We start from the raw sequence: 22,796 nt of genomic DNA, 5'->3' as shown, positions 1-22,796 counted from the left end.
ACAGGCTGAGAGACTTGGGGCTGTTCAGCCTGGAGAAGAGAAGGCTCCGGGGAGACCTTCTAGTGGCCTCCCAGTACCTGAAGGAGCTCCAGGAAGGCTGGGGAGGGACTTTGGCCAAGGGCAGGGAGGGAGAGAACAAGGGGTGATGGCTTGAAAGTGGCAGAGGGGAGATTTAGTTGAGATGTGAGGAAGAAATTGTTTGGTGTGAGGGTGGTGAGACAGTGTCCCAGGTTGGGCAGAGAAGCTGTGGCTGCTCCTCCCTGGAAGTGTTGAAGGCCAGGCTGGATGAGGCAGAAGGTGTCCCTGCTGATGGCATGGGGATGAGAATGAGATGAGCTTGAAGATCCCTTCCAACACAAACCATTTTGTGATTCTGTGACTGATTCTTTCTTATTCTTTCTCATGATACTCAGCCAAAAGGGACTTCCAACTTTTTAGACACATTTTAGCATTTATAATGAAACTAAGTATAATTAGTTCTCCTGAAGTACCCTGAAGACCTTAGCAGGATTTAGAAGGAATTACATATTTATGTGAATAAGAAGAATACCCACAGCTGCAATATTGGATTTATAAGAAAAATAAGGGTAGCAGATAAAAGCTAGTATGATTGCTAGCCATGTGTAAACCAGTTACAGACTGGAGAGAATAGGCAGAAAGAATGACAGACACCATCATCATCACCACCTGGGCTACTGCTGAGCCTTGAAGCTTCACTCACATGCCAGAACTCCACAGTGCTGGTGTGGCAGTGCCACACATGGCAAAGTCAGCCCTTGTGTCTGGGACAACAGATGGAGCTGGGAAAGGCACCCAAGGACAAAACAGCTCTTCTTGATGAAGGCTGACCTAGGCAGATATTAAACAGCCTACAGCTCACGGTGCTCTTCAGACCTGCCATGTCACACTCCTGTTTTTCTGGTAGGAACTCAGGTTGAATTGAAGTTGCCTCTATACCACCTCTCATGGTGACATGAAATCACTGCAAGGACAAACAGGGCAGGTGGATGTTGCACATGGTATGGGGTCTGTGAGCTGTGACACCCCTGAAGGAGCCAGCAGATATTCTTAAAAGCAAATGATAGGTTAAGAGGTAAATTTGGTCTTACAGATCCTCCCATAAAGTGGTGGCTACTGGAGCCAGCAACAATGACATTACCCTGCACAGTAAACAACAATGATGCCTTCTTACATCTTCACTGAAAGCATATGGGCACTTATAGAGATTTCCAGTCCCTTATGTATGATAATTGCTTTGATGCTCTGAGAAGACAATGTTATAACTCGGGATGAGATTCTGCTTCTCACCTTCATGAGCAGGGAGACAGAATATGGAAGTATCTCAACTGGTCCTGGAGAAATGCAGGAGAGTATCTGGATTAGAGAACTGCCATTCTTAAAAGGTGGGTTTATTGCACCAGCCGGTGCTGTTGCAGGTCAGATTGACACAGCTCCTTCTGCAAATGTTGATTTCAGTTATTGTGACCTTGGCAGGTACAAAAATTTTATCTGGAGTCTGCTGCAAGGAGTTGCCCCTCCCACAGATCTCTTTTTTATTATTTAAAAAAAAAAAAAAGAAAGAAAAAAGAGGAAAGAAAAAAAAGAAAAAAAAAGATAAAGAGAGAGAACACAAAGATACAAAAAGCACCTGAGGTCCTTGAAAGACAAAAATAACTCATTAGGTGCTGGATTCTTCAATAGACCAGAGTATGGCAAGCACTTTGGACAACCATCCTGGCATTGTATTTTACTGTGTGCAATCTGCCAAACAACTGGGATTTGCTTAAAGCTGATTAGAATAGGAAGCTTGCACACTGTGCATGTCTAAGAAGGAACATGGCTTGATCTAATGCAAAATAAGAAAGGTACTGTGGAGTAAGCATAAAATGGCTGCTCTTGCATTTTCTGAAGACATTACAGCAATGACCCTGAGCCAAACCACTTGAACTTTCAGATAATAAAAAAGATCTTGCCCGTGTCTAAATTGTAAAGTGAACTTTGCTGAATGCAAAGAGCCTCCACTCACAGATCCCAAAGCATTTCACAAGCGTGAACAGTAAAGAGAGATGCTCAAAAACCACTCCCTTCCTGCATCTCAAGGGACTTGAAAGGGACACTGAAAGTTGCTAACAAACATCTTATCATGGAAAAGAAGGGAAGGAGGGAAGGGAAGGAGGGAAAGGAAGGAGGGAAAGGAAGAAAGGATGAAGAGAAAGAGCTGGAAAAAAATGTGAAGAAGTCACCTGATGTTTCCCTCTGCATTACCCTGACAGATTTTGGCTAATCTGCTCCTGAGAAATGCTCCATAATTTCTGTAGATAACCTGTTTGGTGCTCAACGATTCCTGAAGTTAAGAAAGTTTTTCCTAATGCCTGAGCCCAACCTTCCTTGGTAAAGCCAAGAGTTATAGGCTTTCTGCATCTTGCTCATCCTTTGTTTGCTTTGGCTCAATCTCCCAAGCAGGTTGTAGATACTTTACAGTGGAGTCACCAAAAGGTTCAGTGACATCTGAGGGTCACAGGGACAGCAAAGCACAACTCCTCACCTCTTAGCAGCCTGTGAAACAAACCCCAGGAAGATGAGCAGCATTCCCGAGCCAACCAGTGGACATTGTTATATTGATGAGAAACTGATGTTCTGTTTCTAACAATGTTCAAGCCTAATGGAAGAGGCCAAAAGACATTACTTCCTGCTCTGTTGTCAGCTTGAAAAGGGAGAAACGCAATGAATCCAAAACTTAAATCTCCTCCAAAGCCTTGCACAGGAAACTTAGATCCCCTATGGGGCCGGTATTAAGGTTCTGCTAGAAGACATAACTAAGAGTAATGGGATGAAATTAACTAAGAAAATTTCCTAACTGAATTTCAGGAGCTAATAGAGCTCTCATTTTCCCCAGGGAAGCCGTGGAAGCCCCAGCGCTCAGGAGAGCTGCAGTAATAGCGCTTTCACAATCGGAAGAATTTCTAATACCGCATGTCAGGACCGATATGACTCAGGGCCAGAACCATGCGCAGGGCTCTGCCGGCCCAGTCCGCAACTGGCTCACTGGGACCACTGCAAAAGGTGCTTTGGAGAAGGACAACAGAGCTGGGGAAGGGTCTGGAGCACAAGTGTGCTGAGTTCCCTTGTGGCTGAGGGAACTGGGGGTGTTGAGCCTGGAGAAAAGGAGGCTGAGGGGAGACCTTGTGGCTCTGTGCAAGTCCCTTGGAGGAGGGTGGAGAGAGGTGGGGGTGGGTCTGTTCAACCAAGGCCCAAGGGACAGGACAAGAGGAAATAGGCTCTTGTTGTGGCCAGGGCAGTTGAGATGGGATCTGAGGAAGAATTTCTTTGCTGAAAGGGTTCTGAGGCATTGGAAGGGGTTGGCCAGGGCAGTGGTGGAGTCCCTATCCCTGAAGGTATTTAAAAGACGAGTAGATGTGGTTTTGAGGGACATGGGTTAGTCAGGGACTTGTCAGTGTTGGGTCCATGATTGGACTCAATGATCTTAAAGGACTTTTCCAATCTGGGCCATTCTGTGATTCTTTCAGGAGAGCAGGAGATGCTAAACCATCTACAGTGTAAGTGTGCAGCTGATGGAAATGCAACAGGAACTGGTTTTGCCATGGAGATGACTTGGTTCCACTTTCAAGGTGGAACAAGAATACAACTTAGGCAAAGTAGACCAGTTTGGCAATGGTACCAGGTAATACATTGCTGCTACCTGGCAAAAATCGAAGGACACCTCTTCCCATGATGCCAGCACAACTGTGACCACACTTTTAACCAAACCAGGAACTCATCCAGCTCCAACCAAACAAAATCAGAACAAAACCAAGCAGACCAAAAAAGCACCATGGAAAAGTCATCCACCTTTTTGTTAAACTTCCCTTCCCTGTGCTCTCCTGTCATTTGCCCTGAGCCATTTCTGGCACACCCTCATTGCTCAGCAAGATGAACCAATTCAATAAAACACAGTGGAAAATAAAAAAGGATTTATTTTTTTCTGAACCAACACGAACTGGCTGGTAAAGAAACATATCTGGCACAAGACAGGGTGGCAGGAGCAGGGAAACTGAGGAGGAGGAATTGAGAAGGGCAATGAGACAGGATAACACCTAAGGATGAGATGGATGAATGACAAACTGTTAATTCAGCTCAGTTATATCATGATACCTTCAGTATCTTGGGAAATCTAAACCCATTTCTCCTATGAATAAAGTTGCCTTGGATCACAAAGCCAAGTGAAACACCTGACTCTGTTTTACCATTTATGAAATGGGGATAATAGGTATCTATATCATCCAGTCTTCTTTAAACATCTTTACAAAAGGATGCTTCAAGAGCACAGACTAGTGTTAAAATAAAAAACTAGACCCATAAAATCATACTAAAGTAATTTTTGACCAGAAAGCAAAGTCCTTACTCCCTAGACAAACCGAAATACTTTCCACTGATGAATTATTCATTTAGTTTAGTAAAGAATTTACAGTTATTTTGATTTAATCTTTGAATAAAGCATACACTTAGGAAAAAAACCTCAACTCTCCCTCCCCAGTTTTTAACAGCACTCAACAGAAGTGCCCTAAAATGTGTATATATTCATTGATTCTGCTGCCAATCTTAGATTTCCCCCCCAAAAAAAGAAGATAAACTTCAACTCCAACATATGATTAGAGAAGAAGCAACAATCACTTAAACAAAAACAAAACAAGACAGACAAGACAACACAGCTTTATTAAAAAGGAGAAAAACCCTAAGGGAATTTTCAACTCCGTAGTTCTAACGAGAGGGGTTGAAAAGAAGTAAAGCAGAGAAAAGAAGAAAAAAATTATCTTTGGGACAAGATGTAACAAAGAACACGAGACTGAAGCAGAAACAGACTTTCAAATGTTAACCTCAGGTTTTCACAGAAAGGACTATTGTAGTCATAGCTCTGTTCCCAAAGGAGCGTAAGCGACACAACAACATCACCACACACAAAACTCAGCATATTTCATGAGCAGGAGGCTGAAGAAGAGAACAGGTCAAGGTTGATATCACCAGCACAGCAGAGAGAGGGAGCTTGCACTGCAGTTGTCTGAACCACACCTAGTCTGCAGTTAAATATAGAACTTTACTTTCTGGAACTATTGCTCCTCTTAACCTTCAGAGCATAAATATTCGGAGAGATATTAAAAAAAAATAAATAAAAAATAAAGGAGGAAGGAGAGAGAGGGAGAAAGAGATCTGATTCTATTGTCCGAAATCTAAGCCTAGCAACTAATAAACTACCCTGGGAGGATTTCCAAAAAAGCAGTAAAGACTGGAGAATTCAATTACAGAAACCACAAGCAGCATTCTGGAAATCCAGTATAAACCAATTAGTTTCTTTAATATACATACCCTGTATAAAAACACTTATGTACATTAGACATTTCAGTGTATGTGCTGGCCCTAATTCTAATCTTAATTATAGCAGCTTGGCACCAATATAATAATTAATTGCACTGGAGTTTTTGTTGATTTAAATATTTTTAAAAAGAGAAACTAACCCTTCAACCCTTCTCATTCAGTTCATGAGCCAAATCCTGACCGGTGCTGTGCATTTTCAGTTGGAGAGCCTGCTCCTAGAAACAAATCTCTCTAATTTTTGCAATCAAATTCAGATTCTTTCCTTGAAGTGCTCTCAGCTGGTTTGACACATCAACTTTTAGCAACTGCACTTCTTACCAACAGGATCCAAGTCAAAAGCACGTACACCACAATTAACTGATACAGCAGCTCAAGACTTTGATCCTCACCCAAAAACCTGGTTATACAGCTTTGTAGTAACGTTTCAGAAATTTATAGGAAGAAGTAACTCTGCATTATCTACATGGGAATTAAGGTCTAGATTCAACTTTCTTATCTTCAGGTATTTAACTAAATCACCAAAGTTAGGTCTAACTGCAGAAGGCTCCTTTTTTGAAGCCAGAAAGGTGCATATAGGCCTCATGAGTTTCATCAGTGGGAGGCAACAGTCTTCTGGATCTCTGTTTGTCATTGCTGAATAGCTAGAAGGTTAGATGAACCAGCACTTTCCTGAGGTCCCCAGATAAACTTGCATTTATCATAGAATCATGGTATGTCGTGAGTTGGAAGGGACCCACAAGGATGATGGAGTCCAACTCCTGTCCCTGCACAGGACAAGCCCAACATTCACACCATGTCCCTCAGGGCCTTGGCCAAATGCTGCTGGAATCTTGTCAGGCTTGGTGCCATCAGCACCTCCCTGGGGAGCCTGTTCCAGTGCTCCACCACCCTCTGCCTCAAGAACCTTTTCCTCATGGCCAACCTCACCCTCCCCTGCCACATCTTCCTGCCATTTCCTCTGCTCCTGGCATTCGTTGGTGGCCAGAGAGAAGAGATCAGCGCCTGCCCCTCCTCTTCCCCTTGGCAGGAAGTTCTAGACCCCCAGGAGATCTCCTCTCAGCCTCCTCCTCTCCAGGCTGAACAAACCAAGTGACTCCAGCCTCTCCTCACACCCTTCCCCTCTAAACCCTTCCCCAATTTTGTGGCTTAATTTAATTAAGGAAATCAGTCCATTGAACTGAGCAGGATGCCTCCACTCACAGTCAACACTAAATTCTTTAGAGGAAAATGCAAATTAGCAGATAAATGGTACCAGACCACACACAATGCCAAACACCATTTTAGTGGGTAAATGCTTATTCCTGACCCTATGGCATCAAGTGAACCTGATCTGCTTGGGCCAGACAGCCAGGAGTCTGGTTACCTTCATCCTGGCTGGTGTTATCAGTCATATTACGGACAAGCCTGGAAGACTCCAGTGACTTGTAAGTGAAATGAGTTAGCTTCTTCCTAGGGCTCCCCAGAGAGTGTTTTCCTCCCACTCTTTCAAAACTTGTCACATAAACCAGCTCATCCTTACAGCTCAACTAGGCCTATTAAAGTACAACAGTTAAACAACCATCTTCCCAACTTCTTTTACGGTGCAGTTTTATTGTCATCCAAAGCTTTTACCGCAGCTCAAGTTGACCATGTTCCTGCCTCAAGTAAAACCCCTCAGCTGTACTTTCCAGTACCTACACACAAGGCTGCGAGATTCAGTGCTTGTGGTGACCCAGGAAGAGCTCTGCAAATTAATATTAAAGCCAGGATTAAGGCAATGTGGCAGAAGTCTCCATTTACCAGCAGAATAAGAAGAAAACCCAGTGCCAAAGACCTTACAGAGCACAAGACAAGACACAGCAAACAAAACGTGAATGACAAAGAAGAAGAAAGAGGTTAATGAAAAATTAGAACGAGTAATTATGTATCTGCACACACAACTGGATGATTTCCAATGTCAACACCAACTTGCTTCTTTCCAGACACAAAAGTGAATCTCACATCTGTCTAACAGACACATACCAAACCATTACAGGTTGTTGGACTTGTTGAGAGTGTCACAGCAGAGACTGGCTTTAGGAGAGATCAGAAGGAGGAAAGGGTAGTGCTGGCTTGCTTAGCTTTCTCTTTCAGCTCTGTGTTTCCACAGCACCTAGCACAAAGGAGTCTAAGGCACTACCATGATTTAAATAGCAAATAACAGCAGTTATCACACTTTACGCCAGATAGAAACCAGGAAGGAAAACATCCATGTCCAAAGAGCTCTGATTCTACTTCAGAACAACTCAATATTTCACATTCAGGGGGTTAATAAGGAGATGGGATTGTCCTGAAGGTACACTGAGCTGTGGCATTTTGTCATTCTACATTCTGCAGTCAGGACAGTCATACAGGCATTTCAGTGTACTAAAGATCCTACACTGTACACTGTACTGCCTGTGTGGAGGGGGACACTAGAAAAACACAGTCCCCTGCACCATCAGACTTTAGGACTTTGCATGAGTTGGGTTTAGCAAAGCAGAACACATTTCAAACAATCACATTATTTCCTTTGGGGAAACATTCAGCCAAACCTGAAAACATCAACACAGTGCTAGGACAGGATATGGACACAAACACTTAGTTACTGGTCTCAGCCCCAGCAAAGACCCCGTGATGGCCTGTGGCCACACAGAAGTATGTCACTCGTGTGTGGAAAAAGGCTTTGGGTCCCTGAAGGAGCTCAGAATTTTGCTCTTAGCTTAGGCAAAAGGAGACATTCTCCTGCTCCTCATCAGTTCCAAAGACCCTTGTGCAAGCAAGAAGAAAGAGAAGCATTACAGAAAGGCCCAGAAGCACATCCTAAAAATCTGCTGGCTAAGTGGAGCACAAACCAGAGAGGAGTGTAGCGCACAGAGAGACTCATCTGGTGCTTTCATGGAAAGGAGGTTCCTCGTGCTCTTGGAGGGAAGAAAACTCCTCCCAGCCATTTAGCCCTTAACAGAAACAAGCATTCATCCCTAACCTACGTTTGAGTTCACTAGTCCTCTTTTATTATACACTATTATCCACAAAAAAGACATGACTATAAGCAGAGGGAAAGGCAAAGCACGTATCAGCCAGGAGACCAGGCTCAGAGAGCGCTTCGTCTCTGCAGGACTGAAGAGCTGGGAGCTCTAATGATCACCTGCCACTCTGCATATGTATTTGAAAGATCCACTTTGCTCTGTGCTGTTCCTAGCTCATGTAAAAGAGCCTTTTTGGACAAGGAATCCACTGTCTGTTAGGCAAATTTTTGCATCCTGAACCATTATAGTGTTGCCAAAATGCCAGTATTGACTATAAAATAACATGATACAAATGAGTAAATAAATCAGTAAATTGGGAAAGGAGAAATGTAGAATGTAAAGAGCGTGCAGACCCCCACCCAGACAAAGCCTGGGATTAGCCTGGACAAAGAGGTTTCTGCAAAAGCAAAGCAAGAGTGGAACACCAATACTCAGACTGAGCTAAGGACAAGATGTCTTGGGGGCTACAAAAAATGAGATATTGTCCAGAGGAGTATAACACCTTTTTAAACAACAAAAGGGTTGAAATAGCTCCTCCTACTCTATCCTTGAGAATCAAATGATTACACTCTTACTAACTAGCATGATGCTAAAGCACATCCATGAAAACCAAGCTGGTGTTCACCAGAGCAGGAAAAGGGATACTTGTATTGGCTTTAAAATGCCCATCTCCATAACCCCGAAGCAACATACCTTTCCATAACAGCCAGGCACTCCTTTCTCCATGTGAACCGACTGCCCCGCCGTAGTCTGAAGGTCCCAGAGGTAGCTGTGACTGGGGGAGGCGTCTGTCTCCATTCTGGCTCTTCTATTGGGATAGGAGCGGGTCTCATGCTTAACGTAGCCCCTAAGAATAATAAATACTGTGTTTCCTAGTGGATTAAAAATCATGCCCATTTTCTCACTCCTGCTCGTGAAAAAAAGACAAGACAGATGATGAAACCATTCAAACTAAAAAAAGTAAAGCATTATCAAATAAAGACACCTTAAAGATACACAAAGCCAGATAGAGTTCCCAACCCCAACCTGCAAGCCAGAGAGGTATCCAGTGACTGTGGAAATCTAAGGGAGACATAACGGGGCTGCTAGTCACCTAGGAAAAGAAGTCCTGTCTTCAACAAGAGGAGAAATGTCTTACAGAAAGGGTGAGCTATGCCCCAGCTGGGATTTGGTTAGGTTGCACTGCTACCTCTTCTGCCACAAAACAGGAAATAGCAGGTTTCTATTTAATTGCACAGCAGTCACAAGAAGCAAAATGTAATTTTATACCAAAGGTATTCCAATGTGTCCAAAGAGCTGAGTAAACACTTGAAATAGCTCCACTGATAGAAACGCACGCTGTGACCTGTGCAAACATGAGCTCCTGAGTGACAGGTTGCCTGAAAAAGTCACTGAAAGCAGATTAACATCACACCTTTCCTCTTCTGTCCCCTTTCTATGGACATATTTCTCCTTTCAAGAAGCCTGACCTGGAAAGCATCAAGCAAGAGACAAGACTTGGCACAATGCCTTCAGGGAAGGTCCTTTGAAACTTACCCCTGATTCTTTCCACAACAATCTCTCAGTTAATAAATCAAAATAAATCAAGACACACTGGGAAAATGATTTTTTGTATATCCCTTGGTGAGGATGGGAACCTGGTACAGGACATTTTAAAACAGGGTATGCCCTGAAGGACAGCTTTGTGCTGCCCCAGAGGGAAGAAATAGCTGTTCTTGTGTGCAAAAAATAATAAAAAACCCCCAAGTAATATGAAAAGATAAATCACCACCTATATCCCACGTGCATACTGAGCTCAACTGGAATTCATGCACTGAATCAGCGTGGATAGATCCAAGAGAAGCAGGCACCTTTGCTCACAGGAGGAATACAACGTTGTGTACACGTAAAAGCAGGGCTAAGACAGCAAATCCCTCTGGGTACACAGACTTGCTCAGAATGGTTAGGATTTAATCAGAAAAACATACTGTGTTAGTGAAACAACACTGCTTGTTTAATTTAAAACAGAGTAAAAGGGTTAAGGGAACTTAAAGAGTTGACCCAATAAACAAATTCCTACAGTTAAAAAGCAAGAAATTAGCTCTTCATGCATTTGGCTGTGTTCCTTCCCAGAAACACACGATGAGTATTTTCCTTATTGCCAGGGGCTTGCATCTGTGCTAGGTAGTGGAGCCCAAAATAACTTAAAAATTTTACCCAAGAGAAGTCTCAAGGAAGTGAAGGCCACAATCTCTGCCTTCCATCCACAACGAAAGGTGACTCTTACTAATTACCAACTAACGAGCCTACACGGATTACTTACATTTTATTGAAACATGAAATATTTTCTATATTGTCAATTTATTGGGAGGCCATTTCAAGGAAAGTTCCTTATATACTCTTTCTAGTGCTTGCACAGTTTAGGGGTCTGGGTCAGTATCAAGTTGTTAGGCTCTTCAAAACCTTCAAATACAATTCAAAAGCTAAAAAACTTTTTTAAAAAAATTAAATAAAAATTTTAAAAAGAGGCAGGGGAGAACAGGTCAAGAAATTAGCTTCCCCTGCATTGTCTTAGCAATACACTTTCCCTGCCTGAGGATTTCATTTCACAAGGAGAATCAGTGATGCAGAGAACTTTCATTACATTTACCCAAGATTTTTCAGGCAAGGGTTGAAAAAAAAATATAAAAAATGAAAAAATCTGCATTTAAAGCATAAATTTGCTCCTGCTACTGATATGTTCACTGAGTGAATAGAAGATGCCTTTTTTGTTTTAGTAGCCTTGCTAGGTCAATTTACCTATGCCTCTTTTCTATGGGGTAACCATCAATATCAGCAGCAGATAAGAGAAGTATGCTGAGAATTACAAGCAAGTCCCCACCACTGTTTTCACACACATGTAAAAGCTTCTGAATGCAGAGAGAAGCCCCAAAATGTGTTTGGATGTGTGAATGGTGGACACATGCACTGCTCTCACATTTGATAAGGGAACTATAGAGCTTTTCTTCATCCCCCTCATTTAAGTGAGCACTTTGGGAATCCGTTGATTCTGCTGTTCCAACACTTCACTGCAATCTTCTCTCCACCCAGCTCCACTGCTTTACAACTTAATAAGTTACATCCTAGTTACTAGGTCAGATTCTTTTTACAAATCCCTCAAACAGCTTTTAAGAAGAAGTGAAACTTCCCTCTTGAGCAGAATGAGCAGAGAAAATGCAATATGAGGTTTTCATCACAGCATATGCATCAAAAAGCAAGAGATCTATAAGGGGTACAGAGGTGAAATGTCTGGGAAGAACCCCTTTCCCAGAGAAAAATGAAAAGCGACAGCTCGCACTACCTGCCAGCGCTGAGCACCTTCTGCAACGATACAGGATTTAATTTGTGCAAGCCAACATTACTGGAGCCAGTCCAGAGGAGGCCACCAGGATGATGCGAGGGCTGGAGCAGCTCTGCTGTGAGGACAGGCTGAGAGAGTTGGGGTTGTTCAGCCTGGAGAAGAGAAGGCTGCAGGGAGAACTTCTAGTGGCCTCCCAGTACCTGAAGGGGCTCCAGGAAGGCTGGGGAGGGACTTTGTCCAAGGGCAGGGAGGGAGAGAACAAGGGGTGATGGCTTGAAAGTAGCAGAGGGGAGATTTAGTTGAGATGTGAGGAAGAAATTGTTTGGTGTGAGGGTGGTGAGACAGTGTCCCAGGTTGGCCAGAGAAGCTGTGGCTGCTCCTCCCTGGAAGTGTTGAAGGCCAGGTTGGATGAGGTTTTGAGCAACGTGGTCTAGTGGAAGGTGTCCCTGCTGATGGCAGGGGGGTTGGAACTGGATGAGCTTGAAGGTCCCATCCAACCCAAACCAGTCTGTGATTCTATGGTTTTCTCAAATGCAGGGTATGACTTTCGGGATGCTCCAGGTGGGTTTTAGAGAGAGGAGACAAGAGAAGTGCTCTCCAACCAGAATGTAGCTCTCTCTGTCCTCAGAATTTCTCATGGCAAAGGCTTGCTTCTCTCAGCACATCCCAGACAGTATCCTGAAGAGCAAGTATTGCTCTTAAAAGCATCACATGCAACTGCTGGTCCAAACCACACATCTCAGAGAGGCCCTGCCATACAGGGGCAATGCACAGAATGGTTGGAACAAGCCTCAGGTCATCTCCCAACTCGAAAAAAAACATTTAGTAGCATGCCTTTTCAGCAAGAACCTATCACATATTATACTGGTAAGAACAGCTGTCACACTTTATTTTTAGCCAGACTGACCTGAGATCAGATGATAAACACCTTTCAGTTACCACCGAGCCAGGCTAGATCTGAATCAGCAGCCTGCACAGCCAAAGAGTCCCTACAGCGCTCATTGCATGGATGGAAAGGAACAGGGACTATTTTCTCTGCAGCTCTGTAAAATAGTAAATCACTAACAATACCTTTCCAGTGCAAATCTCATGGGATACCCAGAACCTAATTATTATTTTTTTTTATTTTTTAGGCTTTTCTTTTATAGCTGAAAAAGAACTGCTATGAGAATAACACAAGAGATGCTGCATCTTGATAATAACTATCTTTCTTCTTCCCTTTTGTTCAAGGAGGAAGAGCACATGGTTCTCTCCAAGGTGACCACAGCTGCCTTCCTATTACAGAAGACTGGCAGAAATAAATACCCAGCCTAAATGGAAGTAGTCTGTATCCATCTCTAACTTTAACACATTATTTCTAGATGCCAGCTTCAGTTTGCAGTACACAGAGGTAAAAGACATCTTCAAGTTACTCCATAACAAACTTTCCACATTGCCCAAGACCAAGTGCCAGCCAAACTAATCAGGCTAACAACTACCAATATATATAAATATATTTATTTTAAACCCATAGGCTCTGAAAAAACAATCAGAACATTCTAGGACTCCACACTCTCGTATACTGGCTTCTGAAACATACACTATTTATCTACTGCCAAAATGCTTGCAGTCCTCTACAAAACACAAGGGTTGTGGTGCTTCTCCAAAAAAAAAAGCCCTATCTAAATGAAAAGCATCCCTATTAATTGGATTAACGACCTTTCAAACACTAGTATTTTAGCACAGACTTCTTCCCCTCAACAAAAATCTGCCTTTCACCCTAATTGGAAACTGTTTTCAGAAAAATTTACATCACTAGTACACTGGAATTTGCAGCATTGCTATTAACTCCAACTTTACTCCTACCAGGAAAACAAAACATTGATCCAAGAAATTCTGAGCAAGATTATTGCATACAGTAGGAAAAGTGGGGTTTTTTTCCTGATCCATGAGACTTAAGTTTCTTTTGCAATGTTCTAGTCTGCTGTTGCCTGAACACCCGCCACCAAAGATGGGAGAAATACAGAAAGAACCCATGCAAACAAGCACTCAAACCCAAGTGACCAACAAACAGCATATTCAAGAAGCTGAAAGAAGCTGGCAAATAATGGAAGTGATGGAATTTCTGAGTCTCTTCTGTACAGGAGCAACATCTAGTGACATCTCAACAGCAGCGACATCTCAATTCTGCCCTAAGGCTCCACGACACTAAGTTCTTTGGTTAGCAGATGCAGGACTGCTTGTGGCTGATTTTAAGTGTTATACAGCACCATTACACATATGAAAAAAGAAAAATAAAATCTCTTTTGATGTATTTATGTGTCAACTTTTGTCCCCCCCTGTATTATTAGAAACTCCTGGCTGGGTGCAGTATATAAGGACAGTAAAAGACAGTCCCTGCTGTGAGGACCTTAGGGTAAGGTAGGCAAGTCATACACAGGAAAATGGTCTCACCTTTAGCTAGGAGACAGGAAAGTGAGGTGCAAAAGTGAAATCATTTACAAAAAAACTGGCAGAGGCAAGGAAAGACTACAGGTCTGCCAAGTGATCCCCAGTCCTTTCCTTACAAAACAACTATTCTTCCTTTACTGTTCAGAAACTGATTATATCTGGTGTCCCAGTCCTTCAGAACTGTTTCATGTAAAAGTTTTCTTTCCATTACCAAACAAATAAATTCAGTCAGAAAATGGACTTACTCTGAAGATCCAGTTTCCCAAATAAGGAATTAAAGAAATGAGGGAACTAAAAGTTCTCACTTTGCTCATGGGTAACTCAAACGCGTAGGTGCTTCTGCAGAGAAAGACCTGACTCTATCACTCAAAGGAGAAGGACTGAGAGTTTATTCCTAGCAGCTGGAATTGCAAAAGGTGGGATACATGAGAATAGAAAGCCAAATGTGACTTTCTAGTGAGCGAGTGAATAGAAAAAACACACGCTAGTCATTTAATCTCTTCAGGTTTTTCAGAGCAGGGCAGGTTTTACACTCTACAGAGACTGCAGTGACTGCATCACTTCTTTGTGAATGTGGCAGGAGGCTCTACTGATTTTCTTATTCTTATTTTATGACTCTAGAGAAGGCAGCAGAATGGCTTGTCGAGTCTACTAATCACAGGATACTATCAGTAGCATCCAAAACTTAGGCTCCATATTGGTTTTATAACAGTAATATAAATCCAGGATTCTTTGGACAAGGCTGGTACCTTCTTTAATACGCTGAATACACTGGCACAGATGCATGTTAATTATCTCTTGGCTGCCCAGTCTGACTTGCAATATAGTAGATGGCAATCATTCAAAGCAGTGGATTATCCCACAATAAATAAATAAATACAACCACATTTTCCTCAAGTAGACTTTTCCAACAGCTACAAGAAAACTAAGGGTCCCCCCCCACTTTAACTCAGCCTCTAAAAAGAAACCAAACATTATTTGTTCTAAATGGAATTTAAGTGCATCCAAATAGTCCCTTGGCATAGGCAGAGGAACCATTTTGCCTTTTGCACTTCTTAAAAATGCCGTATAAGATCTCTTATTTGGGAAAAAAAAGGTTAAACTCAAATAACCACTCTTCAGGAAATTCTTCCATCTGTGTATAAGTGAACAAGACCTCAGCCAGCCTGCATCAGGAAAGTAGAGCTTAACATCGATTCATTTCAATTTAAACTGTAACCTTGAGTGTTGCTAGTCTTCCCTTCTTCCTTAGACACAACAAACAAGATGTGAGTTTGTGGATACAAGGAAAGAAAAGAAGGGTAAGAGGTAGAAGTAAAGATTTTAGTGCTAAGTTTGACAAAGTTTCTCTTTTCCCAGCATAGAATACTATTTCTTAAACAGCTCCAAACAAGACTGGGAAGATGCAAGGCTATGGGAAAGATCCACACAACAGTTTTCATTGTTAGGATGGGACTCTGGGGTTTCTTTCCTAAAATACACCTTCCAAAGAACCTCGTTCTCTCCACTGTTTTGAAGGCAAAACCTTTCATCAAAGGGATATGGCTGAGAGTTACATCTCAGGGTATAACATGAAGCCTTCAAAGCAGCTGATGCTGGAGGGTTGTATCCAGTAACTTTGCTGATCCTTAGTATGGACAGCTCCAGCCACTGCTAAATCAAGGTTCCTCAGCGATCCCTGCAGCTCACCAGCACCTCACAAGCCATGGCAACTTCATTCTTTAAAGTCATATTCTAGATGTTTAACAAAAAGAACAGGCCCAGCTGTGGGTTTGAACCCACCCAACTTTATGCTAAAGTATTCTCAGGCCAACCAACAGCTGGTGCCGCTTGATTTTCAGCTTACACACAAAACAGAAGTTTTGAGGATTTGTTTTTACTGCATTTTTTTTTCTTAATAGAATTCTGGATATTGAAGCCAAGTTCACATTAGAGAGCCTGTGTCTTAAATTCCTTAAAACAATTACACAGTTAATTTAATCATGCCTTTGTTTAAAGGAAATTAAACGTAAATATTTTGATCTTTACAATAAAACTGATAAAGGGAAAAAATAAGAACTGTGGTCAAACAAAACCTAGGGAGAAGAACAATGCAAAGAAATTAATTCAACTGTGATTTTGAAGATTGCTGGGTAGTTAAAGATAATGAGAAGCTTTACTTCTTCTTTTATATTTAAGATCTATTTTGAGATTTGGAGAAGCAGGTGGGATTTGAGAGACACATCTCCAGCTTATCAATGTAACTATCAACATCCCATCCAGGAGCTTGAGATCCAAACTCAAAACCCTCTGAAGTTATCCCAAAGTTCCCCTCTGTTGAAATATGGGGGGGTTTGCTGCACCTTTATATTACTTAGCCATTATTAATGTTTATTATTTGTTCATTCCTAAAAGCCTCAGCATATATTTCATGTTAGTTGATTACAGCTTCACTGCCCCTGCTTCTGATTCCAAGAGTTAGCTAGTGGTGAGAGGACAGGATGAGTAACCATGACCAAGGAGCTGGACAGACAGTTATGGATGAGTCAGCTCTGGATCACTTGCTGCAAAGCAAAGCACAAATTTGTTCCTACCCCCCTAAAAAGTAAACTGGTCAGAGGAAACAACTCTTCAGTACACCAGACCAAGAAGTGAATGATCAGTGATAATAAAAAGCAGTGACAAAAGGCTTCTTTCCATAAATACAAAAGCAGGAGATGTTTAGGTGGTATTTGTTTACCAGGATTTGTCTTCTCAAGCTGGTACCATCTGTAAAATGCCCTTTTCTTTTGTTCACTCAGGTCCGACCCCTGTTGCAACAGCCAATGGGAGATCCGGCTCTGACTGATACCTGTAAAAAAAAACAGAACAAAACAACAAAAAGAACAAAAAAAAAAGAGAGAGAAAGAGGAAAAGAAAACTTGGTTCTTTTAAAAATATTTTAATGTGGTTTATATAACGATACAAGTGTTGTCTTACAAAGCCCAGGAACTCATAATGTTTCAATCACAGAAAAAGTAGTGAGTTGAAGCTTCCCCATCCCATCTCTAACTGCTTTAGTAGCTTCTCCTTGCTGTTATTTTCAACCTTTCTCAAGGTGCGTCCTGGAATCAGCACAATCTACCTACAAGCAAAGAGGGTACAAACTGGGAAGCCAAACCTACCATTGACTTGAATTGATCACAACTTCCCCCGATTCTTACATTTCTTCATCTGTGAAATGGGAACAAGTCCCTTACCCACTACTAGACATAAATGATGATAGTCAGGAGATCATTATCAGTCAATGCTTGAACAAGATGGGAGATAAACATAGAAACAGTTTATGTGATATAGATCAAATCAGCCCAGAAATGGAGTGAGCCAACTATCAGCAGCTATAACAACGGCCAGAAAACAAAACAGAAAGGGCAGCTGTCTGTCAGCAAAGCAGGATTCAGGCTCTAAGTATCGAGGCAAGATAAAGGACAAAAAGTTTGAGAGCTTTTAAAGCAAGACTCCTAAGAAAACAGTATCATAAAATCATAGAATGGTTTGGGTTGGAACAGACCTTCAAGCTCATCCAGTTCCAACCCCCCTGCCAGCAGCAGGGACACCTTCCACTAGACCACGTTGCTCAAAGCTTCATCCAACCTGGCCTTCAACACTTCCAGGGAGGAGCATCCACAACTTCCTTGGGCAACCTGTTCCAGTGTCTGACCACCCTCACAGTGAAGAACTTCTTCCTAATATCTCATCTAAACCTCCCTCTTTCAGCTTAAACCCATTTCCCCTTGTTTTGTCATTAACTGCCCTTAGGAAAAGTCCTTCCCCAGCTTTCTTGTAGGCCCCCTTCAGTAAAAGTGGAAAAACACCTAGAAGTTAATACAGTAAGCGTGATGTTGAATGAAGGATCAGTGCAGAAAGGGAAAGAAGTGATGAGAAGGAGAGGAACCACAAAAAGCAAGAGGTTTAAAAATGTACTAGGAAATAAACTGCAGGTTCATCTAAAAACATTAAAAAATAGTTTGCTGGATAATTGAAGCAGCATTTCAGGCAGGAGGACTCCTTACGCTTTCCACAAGGCTCTTAAGCTATCAGAAAGAGTTCAAAACATCTCAACTCTCCTCAGAACTAAAGTTTTAGGAGGTGCTTCAAGTAACAATATACTGCTCAACACCACCTGTGCCACCACCTGCTTGGTGATAATCCTGAAGCAGGTAGAAGGATGGTTTTCACAGGGAAATCAAACTACCTCTCCCCTCTTGAGATGTATCAAGATTTTCTAAGATCTCATAATCATTTTCCCTGCTCATGGTAGGGGGGTTGGAACTAGATGATCTTTAAGGTCCCTTCCAACCCAAACCATTCTATGATTCCATGATATTTAACTCATGAAAAACAACCCCCTGTAGTTTTAACACTTCTAATACAGGGCTTTTATTATGCTTTTTTTTTTTTTCTTGCTTCCCCCCCGCCCCTTGTTGAACATTGAAGCTAATAAACTTTAGAATGCTTACACTTCATGCCCAGGTATAATATTCAGGTGGGTTTACTCCAACCAGATTTTTAGAATCACAGGGTTTATGCTATTAACTGTTCTTCCTCATACGGAATTCCAGAGAGATGAAGTTTTAATTGTGCTGAGGTAAAGGGATAGGTGTGTTCTGAGGACAGAAGCTTACTGCTATGAAGCAGAGCTCTGCCCACAAAACATACCCTGGTTTGGTTTGGTTTTGATCTTCTTAACACCCATTCCCAGAGACTGCCTTTGCCCCACAGCTGAACAAGTTCACAAACAGCTGGGGCAGTCACAGAATCCCAGAATTACCTGGATTGGAAAACACCTTTAAGATCATGGAGTCCAACCATGAACCCAACACTGACAAGTCCCCTATGACTAACCCATGTCCCTCAGCACTATGTCTACACGACTCTTCAATCCCTCCAGGGATGGGGACTCCACCACTGCCCTGGGCAACCTCTTCCAATGCCTCAGAACCCTTTCAGCAAAGAAATTCTTCCTCACATCCCATCTCAACTGCCCTGGCCACAACTTCAGCCCATTTCCTCTTGTCCTGGCCCTTGGGCCTTGGTTGAACACACCCACCCCCACCTCTCTCCACCCTCCTTGCAGGGAGTTGGACAGAGCAGACTACATGATTCAGGTAGTTGCAGATTACATTATTTCAACTAGACTGAAGCCTTGTTTTAGACTGGAGAGTTTTGACAGTTTGTATTGACTTCTTTTGGTATTAATTTGTATGCTTCCACAGTCACTTGACGCAAACTTGGCAGAATCTAAGATATGTGTTTGGTTGAATAATTCCACTTCCTTAGTAGTATAAACTCAATTATATATCCAAATGTGGGCCCTGGGGGTAGTCAACTCTTGGTCTGTTCAACCAAGGAACAAGTGACAGGACAAGAGGAAATGGGCTCCAGTTGTGTCCAGGGCAGTTGAGATGGGATGTGAGGAAGAATTTCTTTGCTGAAAGGGTTCTGAGGCATTGGAAGGGGTTGCCCAGGGCAGTGGTGGAGTCCCCATCCCTGGAGGGACTGAAGAGTCGTGTAGACATAGTGCTGAGGGACATGGGTTAGTCGGGGACTTGTCAGTGTTGGGTTCATGGTTGGGCTTGATATTCTAAAAGGGCTTTTCCAATCGAGGTAATTCTGGGATTCTGTGATCTAGATGCCCGACCACCGGTGAAAAGATCAAGTTTTGAAAATCTGCAGCTCTTCACCTCCTACAATGAGTTATAAAAGCCATTTCTTTGACACAGTGCTGTGGGACACAAACGTTGGTGTCTCACTGCTTTTGGCTGCACAGCTCCTATTAATCACTGGGTAACAGCACCATTAATTTCCTTGTTTACTACAGTCCACGTACACTTATTGCAGGGAATTACTGTTTGTTGAGTGTTTGGATAACAACATAAGATACACTAGCAAAGCAGTATTAGATAAAAATTATAAATAGAGATTAGGTATCTTCAACAAGAGTTGTACAGTGGAAAATACAAATTCTGCTCAAGAGGCTGCCTGACACTGTCACAAAGTGGTACAGACATTGGCCACTTCAGACAATGTGCTCGAGACAAAGCAAAGGAGCAGGAGCCTAAAGATGCCAGCTGTGTATTGCCATGTCCACATCTGACTCACTGTGAGAACTCACAGAGGTTATAAAGTTGCTCCTGCAAAATGGAGCTTCATAAGGACACTGAGATGCACAGATTCAACAAATGCTCCGTAAATTCTCAGTACATTGTTATTTGACGATGGTATCTCATGAACAGCACTGCAGTCCATAGCATTTCTCACATTAGCAAAAAGCCCACAACTAGTTTTGCTTTTTGGTTAGCAGACTTCTATAGCAATGCCACAAACCCAGATAACACATCAGGTATGGCTTAGGCAGCTGATCTTGCTTTTGGTCATAGAAATATAGTAGATGACCTCTAGAAGACCCTTCATGTCGCATTTCCTGTCATTCTTTTCTGTTTTTAATTATCTTCTCTCTTTGTTTCAGAGATCTGTGGTGAGAGCTGAGCTTCTTAAAGGTTTCCTCTACCTACACCTCTCCTCCTCTTTTTGTTTTTAAGACAGAAAATATCTTTTGCCTGTATATCAACTCCATTTTAAGGCCCCAAAACTGTATATTCAACAGCCTCACTGATTCAAGGTCACATGCAAAGTCAGTAGCAGAAGAACTGATCCAGGATCTCCTGGAGCCCAGTACTGTGTGTGTCTTAATCACAAACCCATCCTTCATGCCTTTCAATTAAAAAAAAAACCCAAAAAACAAATTGTCACGTCAGAGTTTCTTGCATCTCAAGTGGGTTTTATAGAGTTGACTCATAGGGGCAATGACTAGTACTACCACCAGTACCATCCTGTCACGTTGCCTGTAATCACGCTACTTAAGGAAATTGCACTGGCAGGAAAAAAAAAAAAAGAAATCATCCTGCTGCCAGAAGCAGATTAATGAAGTAAGTTCTCTGGAGTACTGAAAATCCAGCTGTCTTGAGGAAATTCACTCTCAAGCTGAACCACGGATAGCAAGGAAGACTGCCATCCTCTGGGCTCAGCATCAGCAGGGACACGAAGACGTTGTAATGAGCTCAACCAGTCTGCTCACAGAAAATGCTGAAGGAAGAAGTGGTAATCACAAAGGATTATAGCAATTCAAACGTTGACTTCTTGTCTCACACGTCACTCCTTCCCATAGTAGGTTATATTTCCTAATTATAAATAAAATGGAGATGGCCATGCTCTTCTGGCCAACCCCACTCTCTCCTATATAAATTATTTGGGGAAAAAGTTTCCCTTTCAAATACATAAAAGAAACAGCCAAACGCATCATCAAGAGAAGGCAACTGGTATCTGCAGCACAAATCCGCTCATAACCCTCACAACTGCTATTCATCAAGTCTTTGGTAACTGGTTTTCACCTTCACAGATAGATTTGTTCAGCGACTCTACTTTGCATTTCTTTCATGTTTCTTTCAGGAGAGATTTTTAGAAGCACCTGGAATACGTCAGATTTGGAGAAGAAAGGAACTGACTGTGTTTTAATTCTTCAGTTTGTAAGCAAAGTCCTAGATTCATATAAGGCGTGCTTGCAAAGGACATCTATCAATTTAGGAGATTAGCAAAGCTTGTTTACAGAAAACCTGCAAAGATCAAAATCACAGAAAAACAAATCTTTCCCTGTGTTGTCATAAGTGGGGGGAAAAAAAAAAGAAAGAAGAGGAAGGAAAATGTTTTTCAAAATCCAGTTTCTTGCCACTTCAGTTGATCAGTAATTCAGTAATTTTCTGAATTCTTCTCACCATGGAACTACTAAAATTTCACTTTGTTTGTATTTGCATTTGCTCAGCATCCCTTTGTGGAGGTTCCAAACCTTAAGGGATTTTATTTATGTTACAGCAGTGCTTCAAGGCTGCCCTCCACTGCACTAGATGCTGTGTATGTGTTTAGCATAATATACAGCTAAGTCCTCAAGATCTCATATCAATTAAGACAGAGACAGTAGGACAGGGCTGAATTGTACCAGTAGAATAATCAGGAAGGTGAGTAGAACTGCAAACTGGAAAGCTCTGTGTGCTATGTATTTTTAAAAAAACAACACCTACCTCTGCATGTTGTTGTTGATTGTTTTTTTTTTATTAATGGTGGTTTAGTTTTTATGGTATTAGCCTAAGAATTAAGAAATCTGAACTCAAATCCCTGCTCTGCCACAGACGATGACTATGACCTCAGGAAAGTAAGGGGGTTTTTTTGTTCCTTCACTCCCTATGTGTAAAAAATGGAAAAGGTAATATTTCCAAACCTGGCAGAGGTATCATCCATCAAAGCATTTAGGCTGGCTGCAAAGGGCTCATCTGTGTACACTCCTCCCTCTCTCCTTGACTGTCGTACAAAACAGAAAGATGTTCGTTTCTGAGAACATTCCCCCACCCTCCATCTCATTTTGGAAGCTAAGAGACAGCATCTCTTCACAAGTTTACATTTATCTCTTTATCCTTTGCCTTCTGACCATAACTTACTTGGTATCCGGATACAATTCTGGTGACAATTTAAGCAAATTGCAACATACAACTTCACATTCTTGTTGATAAAAATGTGGCATCTCACCTGCCACATGGAGGGCTGAACACCTACCCCCGAGTAAGCTGCAGCTATGTTAAAAG

The 22,796-nt window shown here is 42.1% G+C and overlaps 1 protein-coding gene across 1 annotated transcript in view; it reads right to left on the bottom strand.

Annotated features, from left to right (window-relative positions):
• The window catches only part of HMBOX1 (homeobox containing 1), a gene marked incomplete at its 3' end in the record, with an annotated part of 45,947 nt that overhangs the window by 15,013 nt on the left and 8,138 nt on the right, over nucleotides 1-22,796 (bottom strand). Inside the window, exons 3-4 of the mRNA XM_010175290.2 lie at nucleotides 16,865-16,975; nucleotides 9,090-9,243 (exon numbers count right to left, since the gene is read on the bottom strand). Coding sequence (XP_010173592.2) covers nucleotides 9,090-9,243; nucleotides 16,865-16,975 — 265 coding nt within the window. The remainder of the gene's footprint in view (nucleotides 1-9,089; nucleotides 9,244-16,864; nucleotides 16,976-22,796) is intronic.

The sequence above is a fragment of the Antrostomus carolinensis genome, unplaced genomic scaffold, assembly GCF_000700745.2.
Source record: "Antrostomus carolinensis isolate BGI_N321 unplaced genomic scaffold, ASM70074v2 scaffold399, whole genome shotgun sequence".
Classification (NCBI taxonomy): Eukaryota; Metazoa; Chordata; class Aves; order Caprimulgiformes; family Caprimulgidae; genus Antrostomus; species Antrostomus carolinensis.
This window is presented reverse-complemented; position numbering and strand designations above follow the sequence as displayed.